Source organism: Culex quinquefasciatus, chromosome 2 (genome assembly GCF_015732765.1).
Source record: "Culex quinquefasciatus strain JHB chromosome 2, VPISU_Cqui_1.0_pri_paternal, whole genome shotgun sequence".
Lineage (NCBI taxonomy): Eukaryota > Metazoa > Arthropoda > Insecta > Diptera > Culicidae > Culex > Culex quinquefasciatus.
In genome coordinates this window covers 163313051-163329143 of record NC_051862.1, presented here as the reverse complement: position 1 = coordinate 163329143, position 16093 = coordinate 163313051, and the positions used below count along the sequence as shown (strand labels likewise).

General features: G+C 36.0%; 1 protein-coding gene across 5 annotated transcripts in view; it reads left to right on the top strand.

The window, feature by feature from the left end:
- LOC6037080 (cGMP-dependent protein kinase, isozyme 2 forms cD4/T1/T3A/T3B) overlaps positions 1–16093 on the top strand; it is a 289426-nt gene that overhangs the window by 143407 nt on the left and 129926 nt on the right. The window contains exons 1-2 of one of the 5 annotated variants that reach the window (XM_038255439.1): positions 14627–15395; positions 15615–15817. The exons of the other annotated variants lie outside the window; for them this stretch is intronic. Coding sequence (XP_038111367.1) covers positions 14862–15395; positions 15615–15817 — 737 coding nt within the window. The 5' untranslated portion in view covers positions 14627–14861. Of the gene's footprint in view, positions 1–14626; positions 15396–15614; positions 15818–16093 lie in introns of those variants that run through there. 5 annotated transcript variants of the gene reach the window in all.

The following is a 16093-nucleotide window of genomic DNA, read 5'->3' as shown; positions in this document are numbered from 1 at the left end:
ATTTATGTGTTCTTAACTTTCTCGTTGGGAGCAGATGGGAATCGAACCCAGAACCATTCGCTTACAAAGCGAACACCGTAACCAGTCAGCCACGGCCGCTCGGCACTTAAGTGCTATTTATGTACATATTTTTCTGGATCTAAAAAAATAGCTGAAATATGTGTCCAAACCACTCATATTACCCATTGTTGATAAAAAGTGAGGAAGGCATCAACCACATAGGTGGATTAAGTTAGTTTTTTTTAAAGGTCCTATAAGCTATTGTGTTTTATATGTTTATAAGACCTTTAAAAAAATCTAGATATCAATTGAGCTACTTTTTTTACCGAAAAATTGTGTAATTAAATACGAATGTCAATTTTATAATAAAATGAAAAATTCCAAATTTCAAACCAATTAACTCGCTGTAGGCTATCATGTAAACATCACTCAATGTTTCAGCGCCCTCTAGTTGGGGGCATTTTTGACGTTTAATCGCCTATATCTATTATCAATAAAAATTATACGTGGAAAAAAACAAAGTAAACAGAATAATTTTTGAAAGAGTTATCGAATGATCTATTTATAAAAAATTTAGTTAAGAACCGTAGAAATGAATACTTAAATATAAATTAAATGTTTTTATCGTAGTGACAAGTAATTAAGTAATATGTGTAATTAATCATTTTGGACCAGTAATTCGAGTAATTAATTGGCAGACTGGCAAGTAATGAACACTTCTGGAAACCCTTGGGGAGATCTGGTTGAACCCTTGAAGTTTTTAACCAGCTCAGAAGAATTACTTGTGGAGATACAGTGGATCTCTGATTGTTTGAAATATTTTATTTCATTTTTGAAAATTAGAAGACAACAATCAAAACATCGAAGTTTTACTGTTCTGCGGTTTATGGCATCAATTTAAAACGTGTCAAAAAAAACTTGTATTTAATAATCTCTCAGGTGAATTTGACATTAATATTAATGGAACTCACGCGAAGTAGATTTCAGGGTTGGACCGAATTAATTTTGCGGCATCTAATAGGAAGATCAAAGTGGCGAAAAACTAGCCAGAGATTGCCTATCGAAAATGTCAACCGCGAGCGCGAGGGTTTGGCCAAGATTAATGAATTTTGCCCGGAAAGCGGTAATTGACTGCCTTGACAGGTTTTTTGTTTTATATATTTGTAAACACTAGTTGGAAAACAGGTATCTTACACATGATGTCGGATTGTAACGATTCAGGGCTGTACAGAGTTGAGAACAACATAATTTAGAAATTTGACACAATGATTGATTGTTAGTCCAAACAATCTAGAAAGCAATTTTGCAAAGTGACATTTTTTGACATTTCATTTAAAAATCTAACTCAAACTTATTATACCTCTGATCATGAAATACAAATACCGTTCAAGTTACTTGAGCAAATCCAACCACTTGAAGTTTCAGATTAAGCAGAGTGATTCTATTCTGAGCCAAGCTACTGAAAACCAATAAGGCACTTCAGCTTAGCAGCGGCAATAAGGCGAGAGCAACTCGTGAATCACAAATGGTCAGTTTCAACTTTCATAAAACATATTGTCAATCAACGCATCACGCATTCAGCGTCAGTCAAAGCCGGCATGAGTCAGAGAACGCAGTCAGAACGATTTTGGGGAGGACAAAAACTGGTCCAGCAGTTACTCACTGCTTAAGGGCAACTAGCTCGCGCGCGATTCTAGGCAGCAGATTAAAACTAGTTCTGCGGCTGGTGAAGAAACAGTTGCGAGAATGCATCAGCGGAGAGCATACATCACAACAAGTCATGCGCACCGGACAGGTGCATTCTCCGGGTGATGTATTGCTGGCAGGCCAGGTTGACACATACGCAGAAGCAGCAGTTTTAACGTCAGCAGCAAATTGAATTGTGCAATTTGCGATGTCATGTTGAGTCATTTTGAATAAAAAACAACAAAAACAAAGTTAATCTCATTTTGTTAACATTTTTGAAATTGAATCTCAAAGCAAAAAGGGAAAATGTATTTATTTCCATTGTGCACCTCTTGTTGCAATGCAATTTTCAACTGAAATCGAGTGAAAAATAGCTTAGATAGAAGTAAGCAAGGAGTTCTCTATCAATAGTTTTGTTGTTTGAAGAATAACTACAATCAAATTTGATGGAAATAGGATTAAATCCATAACTTGTCAATCTTAAGGATAGCTGGATGCTAGAGAGTTGGACAGGATGAACGGATAACGGTATTGTTTTGTAGATTGATGAACCAAATGATTCAAATTGGAGAATTTTTCAAATATCAAACGAATCAATTAAAGGAACCCTTTTTAAATGCATTGAAATAACTAAAAGTGCTGAAAATTGTGTGTTGGAGTTTTAACAATTTTTACATTGCTCAAAGCTTCATTTAAAAATACTAGTGTAAGTCAAAATATAAGCAATTTAGAATTTTTGTGGTTTTTGATTGTTTTTCCTCAACTTTTTTTATGCAATTGAGTGAAATAATTAATCTATGAAGATTTGCTGTTGTTTTATCATTTCTGAAAAAATGCGATGTTGTGTTACTTCAGCCTTTATATAAAGCAAAAAAATCTAAAATCTAGAATCTAGAAAAACAATGGTCCAGATCGCAAAATTAAGTGGAAATCTGATTTTCCGAAAAATTGTAATGTGTTGGAGCTTTAGCGTATTCAGAAGAGTTGTTGCGAATGGAAATGGGCAACTTTTGGTTTGGTTGAAAAGTAGGGTGGTTCACGATGAGGGTGATTTTAAAAATCCAACTTTTCAGAAATATTTTTGGAAACTTTTTGTCTTCTACAAAAATGTTGGGCTTGCTAATCAAAGCACCTTTTTGTCCAATACAAATTTTAACTCGTAATCCACGCCTTCTACGACCATGTTTATAGAGATCATCTAAGCAAACCTTCAAAAATCAACTTTTTTGAGGGTAGTAATTCAGGGTTATGGTTTATAGAAAAGTGATTAGAGGGCACTTTTAATGTTCTAAAAAATAAACATTTTTGTTTTTTGACAAGTCAATTTGAACTTAAGGGTCAGGATGCATTCGAAATGCACTACAAATGCTGAAAAAATCTCAGGAGCTTTTTTGTTTAAACTCGAGATTTCTTCATTTGAAAATATCCAATTTACAAGCACCTTAACGAAATTCGAAAATCGTCCAACTGTATGTTTTTCTGTTTGTATTTTGCCCACCTAATCTGAATCTGTCCTCTGAATTGAGCCAAAGTATCAAAAATCGATTTTGGTCATACTTTGGGTTTCTATGTAAAATTATTATATAAACCCCAAAATATGACCAAAATTGGTCAACAAAATGGTAAAAATCGTTTATAGAAAAAAATTTGATTTTGAGATTTTATTGATGTCAATGTTTAGTAATTTTATTATTTTAATTTTTTTGTGAAAAAAGCATTGCCACATTTCAAACAAATATCCCCTTTTTCATGACAAAATAAATATGCATTAATTTGTATGTTCTTTTAATTGTCAAAAATGTGTAAAGAAGCAATACAATCAAATAGTGAATAGAAAAACATGAAAAACATAGAGTAGGCAAAAATAAGGACTAGAGGTTGCGGAACAATTTGTGTACCGTAAAACGGGGTGACTTTGATAGGTTTGAGATTTTGCCGCAACATGAAGAGTACAAATTAAATACGTACGGAATGCTATGGCATCATACTGATCATGTTAGAGAAGTGTTTACAGTATTTCAAGAAGAAGTTTTTATAAAATTTTGAATAGTTTAAATAGTAAGCTATGATAAAGAAAATGTTGATGAGTATCATTATTTTAATATTCTCAAAGTGTCATGATTTTCTCAATGAACAGGATTTTGAATCGAAAAACGGAATGCATTTTTAGACTCTTTGGACAATTTACCAATAGGAAAAGGTAAAAAAAGTTTGTAAATAATTAATATCATATGTTTTTGGAACGGAAATTTAAAAAATCTTCAAATTAAATTCAAATTGCAGGCAAAACTCTAACTTCAAACAGTTTGTCTAAAATTTATTTGTATCCTTCTAAATAGCTTATAAACTTAGTGAACTAAGTATAAACATTGTTTTTTTTCCTCTGAAACCTGAACACCTTTACTTTGATTTTAACTAGAAAAACTGTGACTAAGTCACCCCGGAATTCAAAATCAAAATTTTCAACGCAACTATTTTTTAGAGCAAGCAAGCTTGTGTGGCCTACCCTAGTATATGTTTTGAAAATAATAATCTTGAGAAAAACCTTAACGTTTGGAAAATATTCCAAAAATAAATTGAAATCCTATAAATGTCACCCCGGTTTATGGTACTTCCAATAAAAGCCAACAAAATTCAAGATAAGTTCATATAAAAATACTTGAAATCAAAATGACATTATCAATTCAATATTACCAACTCCAAATTTTTTCGATACATTTTGAAAGGTTGGGGTTAACCCGACATCTTTAATAAAGAAATATCGTAGAAATAGCAGAGTCTAAAAACTCAAAAAAATGTTTATAAACATGATTGTCAGTTTTGATTCCATCCTAAAATTATCAGCTTAAATAAAGTAAAACATACTATATTGTCATTAAAACTATAGTTTTCAAAATAATTGCCCAGCGCAATTTGAGACTAAATTAAGGTTAGAATTTCTGCGTATTAGCTTTATTAAATGTTTTAAAATATTATATCACTGTGAGATTTTTTGCTCAGAGTCTCCATGAATACGGTTTCACCATAAACAATCGTATCTGCGTTTCATCCTTAGCTTTGCGAAACCAAATACATCAACGCAAACAGTGCGATAAACTTGTTCTGACTATGAAGTCATTGTGCTTCATCGCTCGCAAAGTTCAAAGACCTCGCCACCAAAACCATCGCTCATTCTGATGCTGCGGCATCGTTCAAAAATAACCACTCCTAAACAACAAAGTCCTACAGCAAAATCAACAAAGTTTGGCAAACGACAGAAACTAATTAAACACAAAACCCTGACTGGCTGGCTGACACAGAGGCAGAGGCAGTTCAAACAAGTCACATTTGTAACGTATTGCTGATCCCCTCGTAGGACTGCGATGAACGATGAGTTGGGAAGTTCGCCAAAATATTTGCTCGAAAGTAACGATCGAAGGTGAGGAAGGGCAATTCGGCAGTTGAACACCTGTTTGAGAAAAAGAACTTGAAAATCCCTTTTGCAAAAAAAATCAATCTTTGCTCACTGACCAAGTACATGTTTCGATCGGTCTAACCAAAAAGCAACCATCAACAAAACAAATCTATTTTCACTTTCGTTTACGAGATTTTCACTGATTTTTCATTTTTCATTCTGTGGCATCAAGCCGGCCGGCCGGCCAACTGGCTGGCTGAGTACTTTTGTGTACTGACAGACCGTGTTGATGCACACATAATCGTAAACAGTGAGCTTATTTTTAGCAACTTGGTTCATTTTTTTTGTTATTTTTCTTTTTATATAATAAAAAGGAAACGAAGAAGTGACGATCTTCGCTCTTATGAAAATGTTCATTGAAACGTCACTTGGTGACGAGAACGTGGGAATCTTTTCTTAAAAAAATGAGAATTATATTTGAAATTATTATTGAAAATTTAGAAATTCAAACATGTTTGACTTGCTCAAAATTAAAACTGTCAAACTTTTTTCACAGTGTCAAAAGTAATGAGAAAATTTCTCGCAAAGATGCTCCATTTTCCCAAAATCAGATTTGTTTATGCTTCCTGCCACTTCCACCCACACTGTGCCACGTGACTCTTTGAACCAGTTTGCAAAAAAAAAAAGAAAATCTTACATGCGCCGTGCCGATTTGTCGAACATCAACGAGAGCAACAGCAAAAAAAGTGTGTTCAAAATAATGATGACATGTTTTGATGTCGAAATAATCTCCCAAACACGCGGCGACTCTGCGACAAACACGGAGGGAAATTTATCGCCAAACAGACTTCGGTCTTGGGTGCAACCATTTCGAGAATGCAATTCCGGCCCGATGCAACTCACGAGATAATGATAATTGGGGCAATTTGTTTCGCCGAGCAAGTTGTCGTGCAGGCGCGGTGAAAAGAACATCCGCGCGGATTAATTTCGAACTCAGCGGGAGGCGTTCTTGTGCGTGTGAGGGGAGGTGAAATCCAATTTGGGTTCACATGCAATTAGTGGGATTACCTGCAGATTTTGAGAATCCTTGGGGGAAGAGTTTTTTTTTTTTTTTGGACATGGAAACAGCTGGGGACAACTTTAATTAAAATTGGTCGAGGTTCAAAGTATTATTCAATGTGAATAAAACTTTTTAAATTATACACATATTTTGCGGAGTTTCAAACAATCTGTTTTCCGAGTGAATAATATTGATAGTTCTTTTGAACAAATTTTTCTTCATTTATTTATAATATTTTCTATGATTTATCCAGTTTTTATTTTCATTGCAAGTGTTAAGCCTGTTTTATAAACTCCAATTACTATTTTACCGTTTTGTTTTTTTTAGTCACTTTTCACTATTTTTTGTCTGTTTTTTTCACATTTTTGCCTTAAAATGGAAACGATTATTTAATAATTTGCAAACAAATTGCGTCAAAACAAAGTTTGGGGTATAAACAAACATTGTAGGTATGTGATTTTAGTTGATAACGATCAAAGTTTACCTAACACATTTTTTTTATTCGTGTAAAACAGTGGTTCTCAACCTTTATTGATCCATTCCCCCCTTGGCTGAATTTCAGGAACATCATTCCCCCCCAACTAATGGGTATCATTGCACAAATGTCATAATTTTGGTATTAATGTTTGCAGAAACTTTAAATTTTTCACAACATTTCATTTTTTCTTCACTCGCAACAATTTACACATACTTGCAGCATTTTTAAAATGCATTTTCATTATCTGTTCATATTTAATGGAATGCAAAAGCTCACGAAAAATATTTTTATTATAATCTTTTTATAAATGTTCCTGTATGTTGCAATATTATAAACACTAACAGTTTTAGTTTTTATCAACCACAGACAGAAATCATGACTGATATTTCATTTAAAGAAAAAGACAAAATCTCGGATTAGTTTTCAAAAAGCCGTAAGAGCCATTGTTAAACAAAGTCCTTTTTGCATCGGTATTCGACCTACTTACGAAAAACCAATATCAAAATGCTCGAGATTGTTCATCTACACGTCCTTCAAGTGCCCCAAACTTAAAATAAATGAAATTTTGTTTCATTTTCTAGGAAAACGAAAATTAGTGTCAGAGGTCACAATGGCTCTTACGGCTTTTTAAAAACTCACCCGAGAAATAGACTTCATATAATTTTTACAAAAACTAATATTTGATGCTCAATTATTTTTCAAAGTAATGGAATTTCGCCCAAAACGATGCAAAAACTCCCAGGAATTAATTTGAATAATGTTCGAAAAAAAAAAAACGAATCAACGCAAAACTTCACAATTATATTTTATAAAAAGCTTCCCAGTTGAAAAAAAAACTAAACTTAACAAAACCGAAGCAAAATTGACATAAAATAAAAATATTTTCAAAACATTCTCATTTTGAAAGGAAATGAAATTTAGCTTGAATTTACTTAAAAAAATATTAGTAAAGCTAATTTTTGAAATTTATAACAAAATATGCTCATGTTTAAAATAATGTTATGATTTATAAAATTATTTATGAAATTCCATTCTTCAAAAATTGCTCATGTTTGAGAGAATGCAAATATTTAAAAAAATTATGGTATTATTCAGAACAATTTCAAGAACATTTAGACTTTTTAGAATTTTAGGTTTTATTAGCTATATTTTTGAAACACCTGCAATGATAAAATAAAATAAAAATTGCTGTTGTATTTTATCACAGAAATTCCCATATATTTAAAATATATTGTGAACTTCACAGGTTATTTAAATAAAACCAAAGATTGGATTTCTATTACATCGTCATTCCCCCCCAAGAATGGCCAGATTCCCCCCCCAGGGGGGAATTCCTCACCGGTTGAGAAACACTGGTGTAAAATCATCATTAAAAACGTTACTTAATCCACCTTTAAGTGGTTGGTGCCTTCCTCACATTCATATAGTTAATACATTCATTAAAAATAGCAACATTCCCCCTCACAATATCTGAAATCCGGCCTCCAAAAAGTGTATAAATAACACTTAAGTGATAATAACTTTTGATAGGGTTGTCAGATCCTTGATGTTTTAGGCTCATTTGAAAGGCCTTTCGATTATCTAACTAAAGATGCGTCGCATTATGGACCCAGACATCATTTTTATTGAAATATCTGAGATCCGGCCTCCAAAAAGTGTATAAATAACACTTAAGTGCTAATAACTTTAGATAGGGATGTCAGATCTTCAATTTTTTGAGCTCATTGGAAAGGTCTTTTTAATACCTTTCTGAAAATTTATAACATGCAAAAACCACCCTTTTTACAATCTTCCGAACATACGCCAAAATCGTTTTTTAGCGAATGATCGAATGAGACTAATACGGTCAAAATCCGTTCATCCAGTCCGGAGATAATCGAGTGACAATTTTTTTGTCCACCCACCTACACACATCACCACATATATTTGCTCAGAACATGATTCTGAGTGTCGATATGTATACGTGAAGGTGGGTCTACGAGGTCAAATTAATAAGTTCATTTTTCGAGTGATAGCCTTTCCTCAGTAAAGTGAGAAAGGCAAAAAAAAACAAGTCTGAGGGGTCAGATAACAATTTTTCAACCTTTTTTCGATTTTGAAAAAGCAAGATTCGTCTGTTGTGGCATATCTTGAGCACATTTGTCCTATTGGAAAACTTGAGACTGTTTGAGTAGAATTTAAGTTACAGAAGGTGCATCCAACCTAATCTAATCTAATCGAATACAAGCGCAGCCGAAAGCATCCTGGATGAACTTGTGGTTATATTACGCCCCAGGTCCTCGTCCTTGTCAAGTAACCCCGCAAATGTATTGCAAAAATTAAAATGAGAAGGCCTACTGCGTTGCATTACCCGCAGATACAGATTCTGTAAACGGATCACATTTCGCAGAATCAACAGGGGAGAAACGATGCGTGGACATACCGTACCAAACGCTCCGGATCAGTTATGATGAGGTGTGTAAATGTAAATTAGGCAATAAATAATCATTTAGGCGGAAAATTAAACTGAGGATGGGCGTAGGCGTGAGAGTTTATCATTTGATCAATGAGTCATAATAAATACGGAGAAAAAATACTTTTTGTTCGTAGTTCCCATTTTCATGAACGCTTGTTCACGATTTGGGGAACTCTTTTTACTCCGTGAAGAGAGATCAATAGTAAACATTAAAAATCAGAACGTTGTCACCAAGTTGGACATCCAGGAGAAAATTGAAAATTTAGCGAAAATTACGTGGAGTGGAATTCTTTTCCAATCATCATCATCTTTCTAGTACAAACGAGCTGCTGACAATTCTTCAGCTACAAGCTCCAACTGACAGTTTACAACAATTCACCGCAGCACATCACCTCGTTCGAGCGCCCGTATTGATTAAACATTCATCAGCTGTCAGTAGCACTAAAACTGTCAGTCCATCAATCGCCGGTACCGTGCCGTTGATAAGTCAGGGCTGACTCCTTGGGTAATCCGATTATTGCGCGGGACCACAAAACAGGGTCGCTCGCACAGAACTCGTTTTTTTTTCTTTTGCAAAGCTAAGGTTTAGACGAGCACTCTGGTGTAAAGAATCGATCACCGCAAGGTCCCCGGCTTCGCGGATTAGTCACCCGCTGAGGCTTGCTGATTCTGTTGATCATGTTCGAAAACGGTAGCTGCGCTGAAAGTTATCTTTCTAAGATTTCACACCGGGGTCAACCCCGTTACGGAACGTCTCCAGCAGGAGGTGGGGTGTCGTTGTTGATGAACAGTACTGTACGTGTCCGTACCGCATCGGGGGGCCATTAATTATAATGTTGGCGTGTCTTGAGCTCCACTCTTGAAGTTGACGTGGGTTTTCACTCTCAGTTTCGGAGGAAATTAGTTCTCGTTATGGGTCGTGGCACACTCTGTGTTTTTTGCTTGCCTGGGATTGTTTGTGGATTATTGTTTCAAGGATCGTTCGGGTTTTTTTTTGGCGCAGAACGACCTGCCAAAACAGATTTACCCAATTATTTTGTCCCAGATGACGAAGCGAAGCCAGTCACTTTTTGGACAGTTTTTAAGTGAGGGGTTTGCTGTTTGTGACACGATTTATGGCAGCTTTGGGGACGGCCAAAATTATATTACCATTTTCCGCTGGATAAATCTGCGCGAAGATCACATACGACCGAGATCGGGTGTCGTGCCAAAGGAAATTGAGCGGGTCGTTAAAATTAAGTTCTTAATAGCGTGAAGGTTTCCGACCCATTTCCGGTGGTGCAGTAAATTGAAATTTGGAGTTCTTTTTTTTTTTGTTGCCCGCAAGGTATCCTGTCGAAGTGTCGAGTGTCGTGAAGGTCATCAAATTAGCAGGAAATGAAAATAATCATGATTCATCTGAAAGTATCATAAAAACTTATTCGAAATTTTTGTAAGCTTAGCAAGTTTAGTACATAGAATTCCGCTTTTAATTGATATTAATTTGAAAACAAAGTAATTCAATTACATTTTATGCAATAAAAATTAACATCTAGACTATCAAAATCTGTCATCCGACTCGACTTCAAAACAGCAAATGCTTCCCTGCCCTCCCGGGGTGGCCGGACATAAACACCTTTCGTCACCACCCGGCGGCCACCGTGTGATGTGCTGCCAAGATTTTCATCCGCTGACGCTTCGAATTAAAGTAAACATAAACACACCGCCTTTACCCCGTTTTCCACCCCCTTCCCCTCAAAATGCAAATAAAGAAAATATCGCGCCAAATTCGAAATTTCACACCGGATCACAGATGGCCCGCGAAAAACGCAATTAATCTTGCGCTGACTTGTGGGTGAAAAAACAGAGAGTGCTGCACAGTAAATCATTTTTAAAAACAATTTTAAAAATCACCTGATTTTTTTTAAATTACTTTCGAGGTGGTCCATTAACAGTGAGTTCAAGAAATGAAATCTACAAAATTTGTAGAATTTTCTTTTTGAATGACTTTCCTATTTTTCAACTATTAATCTTTCTGTGAATACCAGCATGCGAAGGTGTGGCTGAAATATATAGGCTGAAATTAAAGCAAACAACACCATCAATCGTACGCTACTCACTCTCTGCCGCACAAAGTGGTTCTAAATCGTTGCGGAACGATGTAAACGTTTAGCGAACCGCGCAGCATTTGGTCATTCAAGTGGAAAAATATCCGCGAAATTTAGAGCATCTCAACGGTGACGAGATGATTCTTCAAATCATTTGGAGGAAAGCACTCAATAAATTATGGAAATTGTCTGCGTCGTAAACTTTTGCTGATTTTTCAGTTTGAAATGCGTTTCTTCCTTGAAATTTTCACAAGATTAATGGGCATAAAAGACGGTAGTAAATATTATTGAGGTTAGGATCTAAGCATCTTGATCTTTCAACCAGTACGTCACAAAATAAAATTTGAGATCAAAAGAACTCATCACTCCTAGATATGTGAGTCCTTTTGAAATATTTAATTTATTGCGTACAAAAAAAGAATTTTATCAAAAATGTACATCTTTGAATGCTTTTACCTTTATTTTAGAAACCTCTTTGAAGAAAAGAAAATTTCATCGAAAAATAAACAGAAACGTAGGCTTATAGTTGCCGATGTCCTAACAAGCCAAAATTATAATACAACTATTCAATTTTAAAATGTCAAAAATAAAATTCATATTAGCGTTTTGAAACCAAGACTGACTGTCTATATCAGGGGTGCATAACCTTCTGACACTGCAGGTCTATTATTCAAGGGTGAGCACAAAAGTTTTGACAACTTTTCATTTTTTTTTTTTTGGGACAGCCAACTGCAAACTGACTGTACGGCTGTATAATGCATTTTCCATGCCTTTTTGCATCAAAATGTTGGGATTCTGGCTTGTTATTTAAATTTTTATACATTTGTTTTTACTTTTGGCAACTTTGAAAAATATTTGCATCGGCCTTAGGCTATTCTAAATTTTATTTTAGGTTTATGCCTGTTATTGATAGAAATTTTTAATTTTAATTGATTGTAACTTCAAAATAGGCATTTTTGGAATATTTGCAAATTTTGTTTTTTTTTGGAAACAGAAAACAATATTTTGATAAACTCATTAATACATTGCAAATTTTCGGTGGTAACATAACTGTAATAATTGAGAAAAGCATTTTGTGATATTTTTTTCAATTTTCAATAATGTGTTTTTTGTTTCTGCCTCGAGCCTTAGACACTCAATTCATGAGTTGTTCTTCACGTATTCGCATACCGTTTTTTAAATATTTTGTTTATTTTGATTAAACTATGTCAATTCATTCTCTTTGTCAAAAAAGCCATCTAGTATCAATAGTTTCTCCATACAAATATCCATATAACTTTGAGGCATGTTCATACAAAATCTAAAATTATTATCTTGAGAAGGGATGTTCAGATCGAATTGGTTTCTTCGGCAAAGTTGAAGGTTTTGAATGGGACTATTCAGAAAAATAGGTAAATGGCCAAGAAACCTCGATTTTTTTATTTTTGCTTTAATTCACATAAAGTTTTATTCCCTTAAAAATGTATTTTTAGTTTTCGACTTTAATTTTTTTGTTTTGGGACTAAAAATACATCTTAAGTGCAAAATGTAGACCGGATAATTTTGAAAAAAAAAGAAATTTCTGGAATAAAAAAAAATCATTTGTAGATGTAAAGTCAATTTTTCATTTTACAGCGACTTCATTACCTGTTTGATAAAGTGCTCCATTTTCCAGGTAAAGACATTTAAAGATGAAAACTTTCGAAAAATATTCAATTAGTAAGGCCGTTACAAATATTTTTCAAAATTTATGTCGCCCCCCCCCCCCTTCAAAATTGGTCCGAAAAATCAGGGGGCAAAAAAAAGATTTTTTTCAGAAAAATATCTAAATTTCAATGGAAATAGAAGTCTAATCAACTGAGAACAATCTAAAATGCCTTTTTCTGCATTGATAGTCATATTTAACATGTTTGGACTCGTTTGAAAACATGTACTTAGAAATTTTGGAAATCAATTAGTGCAAAACAACCGGGCAGGTGTATTTTAAAACGTGGCCTGTAATTTCAATTATTAACTTTTTTGTCCCACCCCCTCCCTCTCCCTCGACTTTGATCAGAGTCGAGGGACATAAACTTCAAAAAATATTGATTTAAAATTTACAAAAGTTTATTTTTTAACATTAAAAACAATTTTGTATGAAGCTTTATGAAAACCTAGTGATGCGAAATGACTTACAAAATTTAACGTAGGACAAGTGTGCGATTAAAATATATTTATACCATATAAATTTATTTAGATGAAAAAGATATCCGGATCCTTCGAGCGGCCTAATGTTAGATGGGTCTTACTCCTAGATGAGTCATACAATGTATATAAGTGATACGTTAATTTTAAAATATGGGTGCTCAAGATTTTTACAAAATTCGGGGCCAGATATGATAATTTTGGATATTATTTTTTCATATCAATGTGAGAAAGGACCCAACCACCTCAATGTTTTTTTTATTGGTAAATTTCAATTTACTTTCACAATCAACTGTCCAAAACTGTTAAAATTTACGAACAAACCGACAACATCCACTGTCCAAAAACGCACGTGATGGGTTGATCACTGACTTATTTCAATTTTCTCGGCAATCATTGTCAAAGTCACTGTCACTCCCAGAATAAAACCGCACAAAGAGAAACCCACGCACAGTTCCACGACGGATTACGAGGAATCTCGGCCGCAATGACAACCGCACAATTTGCTGTGCGAATCCCATAAAAATTAACCGAAAATTTTCACCTGCCGCCTGAGGGCCCAAAACCGGACCCAAAGCGTGTAATTAGCGTAAAATGTAGATTAAAAGGTGTACTTTATTGTTGTGAAGGTGTCACTCTTGCGAGGGGCGGCACCGTTTTTGGAGGAACTTGATCAACCCGGGCTTCTCTGGGGGCGATTTTCGAAAGGTGCTGCACGTGGACTGATCGGATTGAAGCGGACAGTTGCGATCCGGCGCGAAAGATAGCTGAAACTTGATATGTGGACGACAAGTATACAGGGGTGATCCAGTGTCACCAGAGACAAACAGAAGTAGTACTTGATACATCGGAGATTTTCGTTTCAACTGGCTTAAGAAGTTGATGTCAGCGTTTGATTGTCAATGATGTCATTACTTAAAGTTTGTTGTAGCTATCTGATTCAAGTGAAATGACTGCTAAATTTATGGAAAGGTTACCTCGCTTTGACAGGTACATGATTAAGGGTAAATACGAAACTACTCATCAGCTGTCACTGCGCTGAAATCTTTGAGAAGAAAATAACACATTTGATGGCTTTTTCGTATATCTGACCCTTGCTTGGAGTTGTTACTAGCTGTTAATAGAACATAGGCACATTTTCAAATGTATTTCTTGACAATATCCTTTGATGTTAGTATGGGTAGATCCAGAGGGGACTGATCAACCGCAAAGCTGAACCTTCTACAAACTGCTCATCAATAATTAATATCCTCAACAGCAGATCTAGTTGAAAATGAAGTGAGTGAGAACAAAAAAAAACAGTGAAATCAGGAAAAATAGCAATAAAATCGAAGAAACGCAAAGCCCAATGTCATCGCATGTTAATGAAGTTATAATGTGCCGCCCCAGTAAGGGATAAATATTCACGTCTTGTTCGTCGAAGATTGCTGAACTGTGATCAAGCCAAGTGACATCTCCGCGAAGAAAAAAAAAGTTAAAGACCAGTCATCGATTTCACCTCACCCAGCAGCGCGAACCCCTCTTCGGGCGGCCCCAAGATGGCCTCTTCAAAGTCAGCCACGGCGGGTCTGGCCGGCAGCAAGAATGGCACCCCCGCCGCCACCGGCAAAAACAATGGCAGCCAAGTCAAGGTTGACCACCGGGCCATCGAGGACACGGTCCTATCGCTGCGGCGTGAACTCCGCGAGGTGTACGAAACGCTGCGTGAGAAGAATGAGCAACTGGTGGACCTGGAGAAGGACGTACGTGACCGGGACATCAGCATCCGGTACCTGAACAACGAGTACCGCAAGCTGAAGGAGTACTACCAGAGCAACAAGAGCGACCTGTCGGTACCGCCGAACTTTAAGCTGAACGGTGGTGGAAAGGCGGATGAGAATGGGACGGGGAACTTAGAGGATCTGCTGCAGAAGCTGCAGAAGGAGGTGAAGGAAAAGGACCTGCAGATCAGGGAGCTCAACCAGAAGGTGATTCGGCTGTCGAACAATCTGATCTACGTGCAGAAGGAGTCGCTCAGTAAGGATGATCGGATCGATGAGCTGCAGAATGAAATCGACAAGTTTAGACAAGTAGTAAGTAGTGTCTTTCTTTGTGTTCCAAAATACGAAATTATTATTTATAAATGGTCATTCGTGATATTTTCAACCAATATTTTATTTTTGTATCTACAATTGTACCGAAAAGCAAATATCAAAACTTAACATTTTCAATTGAAAAAAAATCGTATTTTGGAACACCGTAGAAAACTCTCCATTCCAAAAACTAACCCACCCAAAACCCGCTCGTTTAAGGTGCGCCCCATCACGAAGGCCCTCATCGAGAAGCGCTGCTCGGAGGACACGTTCGACGCGTGGTCACCGGGCGTCGAGAACACCCGGGTGCTGCCGCCGGTCAACGCCGAGCCACGCATGAAGCGGCAAGCCATCAGCGCGGAACCGCTGTCGTCGCTGGCCGGCATGCAGGGCGACCTGATCAAGATCCCGAAGACGTCACTGTAAGCTATACTTAGAAGCTGGGGGAATGTGTGTGGTCCAGCTGATGCTATTTTGGGAGGTTTTTGGAGGGGCATCATTACAAACAAATGCGTATTTAAACTAATCGTTTAAATTTGACTTTTCCGATACTCTTGAGTTGATTTAGATTTAGAAATTGACTCAAAAATGTAACGTCAGTTTATCAAATGCCAACAGCGACTACACTTCAGTCAACCGCCGGTCGTCGACCATTAATTAAGCCCCAATAACGCTGATCGCAATTGGTTTCAACCGGC